Source organism: Cordyceps fumosorosea (assembly GCF_001636725.1).
Source record: "Cordyceps fumosorosea ARSEF 2679 chromosome Unknown scaffold_5, whole genome shotgun sequence".
Taxonomy (NCBI): Eukaryota; Fungi; Ascomycota; class Sordariomycetes; order Hypocreales; family Cordycipitaceae; genus Cordyceps; species Cordyceps fumosorosea.
The window spans coordinates 1,069,649-1,076,078 of NW_017387305.1; the positions used below are offsets into that span (position 1 = coordinate 1,069,649).

Sequence of the window (6,430 nt, forward strand, 5' to 3'; positions counted from 1 at the left end):
AGATTACAACGCCTTTTGCCCTTGGGCCGAACTATCTCTCACCGGAGCAAGCAGGCATCAACGACCAGTATCCGTGACCACAACTCGCGCTAATTTCAGGCGGCTCGATTATTAGCAAACTCTTGAAAGTGCTTTTTCTGAATTCTTAGTGAGAGCTCTTTTCACGTTGGGACTTCACTCTCTCTCTTGGCCCACACTGCTGGAATTCCCCGGACGGGCGGACAGATGAGCCGTGGCGGCGGCGGCAAGCAAAGTGGCCCCCTTCCCCTCCTCCCCTTTCTTCTTGCACATCTCTCATTTCTCTCGGTTCACCTATCTATCATCTAAATCTGGCTGTCACTTACATCATGCTGCTGCTGCTGCTGCTGCTGCTGCATCGGCGCGCAAGGATCAGCATCAAAGACAATGTGGAAGCAGCATCTTGGCTGGCACCGGGGAGCTGGTTCAGCTCTCAAGTGGTGCCGAATAATTGCGGCCAAGCCCTGGTTGGTACAGGATGAATTGAGGGATGGATGGCTTGCAAGGCAATAACAGGCGTGTGTGTGTGTGTATGTGTGTGTGGTTCATTCTTGATAACGTCACGGCACGGCCACAGCAGGCTGCTGGCGCTGCTGGCCTGCACAAAACTCATCTACCACCCACCGCTGACAGAGATGACGCCCCAGTGGAGAAGTCAATCATGTATGTTGATCTCTCAGCGAGCCCCCCCCGCCCCGGTCTCTACGACGAATAGCCTGCCCGTGGCACTGTCTTCTCCACGCTGAGGACGGCGATGGCTGGTCTGGTTGGACCAGGTCCAAGCTGGAAGCCCACCTTGGAGTTGCCTTGCATATCAGTACGTACTGGTCATGTTGGGGGTCCGGTGCCGAATAGAGCTCGTTGGCTCGTGCTGGATGAACGAGGAGGGCCGGTTCTTCGCGTTCCGACAGTTGGGTAGATCAAGCCCGGTGGGACTACTGGTAGTAAAGCGCAACGATCGCCTGGCTTGATTATCAGCAGCTCAGAAAGAATTAAAGGAAGAAAGCAAGTAAGCTAATAACACACTACCTACTCAGTAGTGGCAGAAAAACCAGACTCCTTGACAGGCACAGCACACTATTCATCCCCACGATCTACCCTCATCAAGACACTATCCAACTCGACATGCACAGCAGCCAACTCAAAAAAAGGCAGAATGATAGCTGCAGCTTGGGGGAGAAGGCAGACCAGAGGGAGGGGGTGATGTGATCCTTGTGATTCCCACCTCTCCACCACAACACCACCTTGGTTGCTGGCTGGTCCGGGCCTACAGTAGATATCCCTGCCTGGCGCCCGCCTGTCACCCTTGTCACCCTTGCATCATCCCTCTGGGCTTTCGCTGGGAAAAGCTGTTATGATGAACAGAACTGGTAAAGGCCCATCTCGCATCTCAACGGTGGTGGCAGCGCCGCGCCGCGCCAGAGCGGGAACACTGGCTCCTCTCTTCTGGGGGGGAATGGCAAATGCGTCGACTAAGAACTGGCCAAAGAGTATCCATCCATCCGCACTAGGCCCAAGCCATCATCGGCAAGCCCAGTTTTTCGATGTTATCCGTCTGGATTGCTCTTTTTGGGTTGTTGGGGGTTGCCCTGACCAGGGGAGGGGAGGGGAGGGGGAACCTGGATGTGCAAAAGGGATTCTTGCGAGCAAGCAAGCAAGCAAAAAGGAAAGCCATGATTTGGATAACAAGCATCCCAACCAACCTTGTCTGCGTGGCGTTCCATCGGCCGCCCTCACCACTTGCTTCGACGGGCTGCTTGCTTCCTACCAACAAGCCTGCCCGTCCTGAAGACTGATCCCCTCGCAGCTGTCATTTAAAAAGGGCCAACCGCAGCTCATCCTATCTTGAGCGCACGTCCTTTTTTTCCACAGGGTCTAGTCAAGCTAACTCAAAGGAAAGAAAGCAAGAAGAAAGGCAAAAACACCACAGCTTGCATAGCGCCATCCATCCAGTCCGCCAAAAGAAAGCATCCCATCCCCATCCACATCCACCACCAAGCGCCACCCCCCTTCCTCCTCACTCCTCTCTCGACGACAACTCCTCGATTTTTTTTTTTTTAATTATCCACACGACAGACCGTTGAATCTCTTGATTTCGTTTTTGGCCCACTGCCCTACACCAGTCTATGCTGTTCCTGACTTGGCCTTGTTCTCACCACCCGCTACCCACCGCCTCCTCCCTACTACTTCCTATAAGCTAGTTGCCTATCCTGTCTTCTTTCGCTTGGACCCGGCCGCACCGTTCCCTTTTATTAGCGATTTTCGTCTAAGATGCCATCCTTGACTTGACTTCACTGACATTCATTTCCCTCCCTTTGAATAGCCTCGCACTTGCAGCATCCCGACTCCACCACATCACCACACGTACCGCTCTGGCGAGGCGACATCCGAAGGATACCTCGACCATCTTCACATCTGGGTAAGTGCGCTTCTTTTAGCCCCAAATCGACCATAATCGTCCCTCGCCCATCTTGGTAATGTGATCTCCATGGTAATTTCCATTCCTTCACCTCCCCTTGCCACTTGCAGCCCAGCCTTGGCCCGTTGTGGACTGCCTGAGCCGTTGCATCATCCACACTACCTTACAGCCATTGCGGTTAAAAAAGAATGCTAACCCAACGTTATTCATCAGTGATTACCAGTTGACCTCTCCGTCTCGTCACAAACCAACCTTTTCCCTCGCCGGCCTGTCATCTTTCGTCCCTACCGCATACTCCAGATCAGACAACGCCTCCTCCCCCAGACCAGACCCCAGCCTCGAAAGAACTTGCTATCTCTCTTGTCTCTCCGTCTCTCTGTCTCTCTCTCTCTCTTTCTCTCTCTCTCTCTATCTGTCCCTGGACCCCAATGAGACACTGACCACGGATACCTGGCCCGCACCCACACATCTCTCTTGCTTCTCAGACACCGCCTCCCCCATTCGAGGAGCACCTCTGGCAGAAGAGGAAAGCACCCTCCCCCGGCTCCCCCAACTCTGTCTACTGATCTTCTCTTCTTGGAATGCCAGTGTCTCTGCGTTGGATCGGAACGCCCCTCCGCCACTGCTAGGACCTTGCTCCGTCCCATTACCAGCTCTCAAGACCCATACACTGTCTCACCCAGCCCCCCATCTCCCCTCCCCTTCTCCTAGACAGCGAGAAAGAAGAAACTAGCGCGACATCACAACAGGCTCGACACTACACTCACTGCACGGCACAAGCACCACCAGCCTCGACTTGCTCCTTCCTAGTCTCTGGGGCCCTGTCGCAAATCAAATCTCCGAACGCAAGCGTACTAGAGGCCAGGGAGTCCCTATTAGTGCGACTCATTCCCTCCCGTCAAAGACCTTTCGTCGAGACCTGGTTTAAACCGTTCGTGTAGCCCTTCTCTTTCCCAAGACAGTGGTTTGCATTCTTCATCCTCCTTCCACTCAACGACACCTGTCACCACTTTGTCTCCCCCGCGCGGGCAGCAGCAACTCAACCTTGGTCATCCCAACATGTGAGTTCATCACGAAACATGCGTGAGGACGATGCCCAAGTCAACGCCCTTGTAGCCTTGACCGGTCGTCTTGTCCTCTCTGCGGCTACACAACGACCATGACTGACACGACGCGCCAACTAGTGAAAGGGACCCTCCGAGACAGATCACCAGTATCGGAAAGGAGAACGTTCTAGCATCGCGCGCGTTGCCCCATCTCCAGACGGAAAGTTTGAGTGCATAGCAGCGAGTTGCCTCCCAAGCGATTCGACAAAAGATGGCAGCTTACAGCAAACCATCATTGCCCTCGATACCCGGTATGACACTGTCGGCCCCTCCCCGCTGCGCCGCTTGCCCTGCCGCACATGACAGAGAGACAGCAACCGGGCAATCAACCACCTGGGATCTGAAGTCGTGGCTGCCTGAAGCGCAAAAGAACACCAAGCAAGGAAGGCGAATACTAACAAGACGCTGTTAGGCTACGACCAACCAAGATACCAAGACTCCACGCTGGAGCCATATCAGCAGCCCTTTTCTTCCCAGCAAGCGGACAAGTTCGCTCAGCTTAACCAGCAAGCCTTTGGCTCTAACCATGCAGTCACTCCCTATATTGGCACGGTGCCGACCGTCGTGTCGTCCTGCCAACCATCGTCCGGCATCTTCGGCACCAAAGTTTATTTGAAGATCTCAGCCCAGTACGAATTGTTCTCCATGTCGTCGCCGATGCCATACTTCTTCCTGCAGTTCGGCAACGAGAGATGCCCGATGCAGGACGTGGCGAGAGACACGCATGACGGCTCAGGCTTCATCTACTCGTGCAGCGCCGATGCGCCGCAGTTACTAGTCACGGGCTGCAGCTCCAGCAGCGTGCCTCTGTCACTAGTCATCGAAGGCCCAACGGGCGATGAGATCTCGAGGACTACTGCAGGGCACTTCCAGTACCTGGAAGGGTCCGGAGATGGCGTCACGAGACCGGACAAGCTGCCCAAGACCGAGCCGGGCGCACCTGGCACGCACGCCGTCGATCAGCCGGGTCACTCACCGAAATCTGGCGAGCCCCAAATCAATCCCGAGACTGCTACAAATAGCTACGATTACTCTTCCCAGCCTGCATCCTACGCTACGACATTTCCGCCACAGCCCAGCGACATGATAACATACAGAAGTAACAGCTTCGCCGACTCTAGCTACGGGCGCCGTTCACTAGGATGGAACGGCTTCAACACGCCGCTCGGCAGCACCCGGAACTCTATCGGTGGTCTCGACGGAATTGGACGCAGCAGCCTGACCCCCAGCTCCATGTCGGCGCCCCCAGGAAACGCTCCCGCGCTTATCCGTACAAGCACCATCACGAGCGGAGCCGGCGCAGGGAACCAGTATGCTGCCATTTCTCTCTACGCGACCAAGGCCGTCTTGAAGATTCAAGGTAAACTAGACTCCATGGTGGACAACTGGACGCACGAGGAATGGGAGAATCGCCGTCGAATCGTCGTCTTCCGGAAATCCCAGAGCGGATCGACTCTGACGGCTGACTTCCGCGCCGTGCCCGTGAATGAGCGCCCGCAAAACAGCATCTGCGTATCGTGCATATATTGGGCCGAGAAGAACGAGTGTTTCGTCACGTCGGTCGACACCATCCAGCTCCTCGAACAACTCGTCGCCGCGCCGAACCGCTTCAGCGTTGAAGAGAAGAACCGTATCCGCCGAAACCTCGAAGGATTCCACCCGCTGACGGTCTCCAAGGCGAAGCCTGACAGCGAGGAGTTCTTCAAGCTCATCATGGGATTCCCGAACCCGAAGCCGCGTAACATTGAAAAGGACGTCAAGGTGTTTCCGTGGAAGGTCCTCGAGGGCGCGCTCAAGAAGATCATCGGCAAGTACAGCGCAAGCCCCAGTAGCCAGGTGCCGCCGGGGGCCGGGCCACCGGGTGGCATGAACGGGCCGATGAACCCGGGCCCGTACGGAGCGCTGCCGACGCCACCCACCGCCGCGCAGCACATCTCCGCGCACCACGGCGAACCGCACGGCCAGTACTCGATCACGTCCGGCGGCCATCACGACGCCATCCCGTCGCCGCGATCCTTGTCTGGCTCGCAGGCTGGCGGCTGGACGCCGTACACAACCGCCTCGTATCCCAGCGTCGGACGCACCCTCAGCCCCGGCGGCCTGCGAAACCACAGCCCTCACCACCAGGCGGCGCCACCACCAATGCGCATCAACACCAGCGTCCTCCCGGCCGTCAGCACATATGACACCAGGTCCGCCGGTGGCTACGGCGGCCACCCTCACAGCGGGCTGCACACGCCCATCAGCCAGCACCCGACCGGCGCGGCCTCGACGCCCCCGCGATGGGATGCCGCGCCGGCCAGCTACGCCGAGAGTTACTCGGGCCTGTCGTCGCAGCACGGCCACGCGGCGCCGCCCATGTATAACGGTGCAGGGTACAGTGACGGCGGGTCTCGAGCATAAGAGCCCAGCCAGTCTCTCACCATCGCGTTTCTGTGAAGCTGTTTGTGAGGAGATTTTCGTGGTGACTCCAGCGGGCAAGCTGCGGCTTTTGTCCCGTGCTTGACATGGAAAATCACAAAGCGCAGGTCGCAAAGCAGATGACCCTTTTTCCATTTCCCTCCAGGAAGAAGAATCGATGCGTCCGCGAGACAAAGTCAGGCGGGCAGCCAACAGCCAATCAGAGCCACGCAAGTTACGGGCCTGTTGCCTAATTCGGACAGTCCGCGTACCAAGGCATCACGCAGCCAAAAACTGTCATGAGAGCCAACAACATCATTCTCTCTCTCATTACTGCCCCTTTATATTCTATTATTCAAACCAGCCTGAATACTCGCCGTCGCTCCCAGATACTGCCTCCGTTTTGAGCGAGCGTCTTTGGCCCCACTTTTCGATGTCCTCGTCTTGATCCTCGACAAACCAACTACACAAAGTTTCCGCATTCTGG

The 6,430-nt window shown here is 56.5% G+C and overlaps 1 protein-coding gene across 1 annotated transcript; it reads left to right on the forward strand.

The window, feature by feature from the left end:
• Positions 1-3,754: 3,754 nt before the first annotated feature.
• On the forward strand, positions 3,755-5,946 carry ISF_03045 (transcriptional regulator Medusa; the record flags this gene model as incomplete). The annotated part of the gene is made up of 2 exons (XM_018846651.1): positions 3,755-3,794; positions 3,956-5,946. The coding sequence occupies 2 exons, from the start codon at positions 3,755-3,757 to the stop codon at positions 5,944-5,946; spliced, it is 2,031 nt and encodes a 676-aa protein (XP_018706379.1).
• Positions 5,947-6,430: the final 484 nt, after the last annotated feature.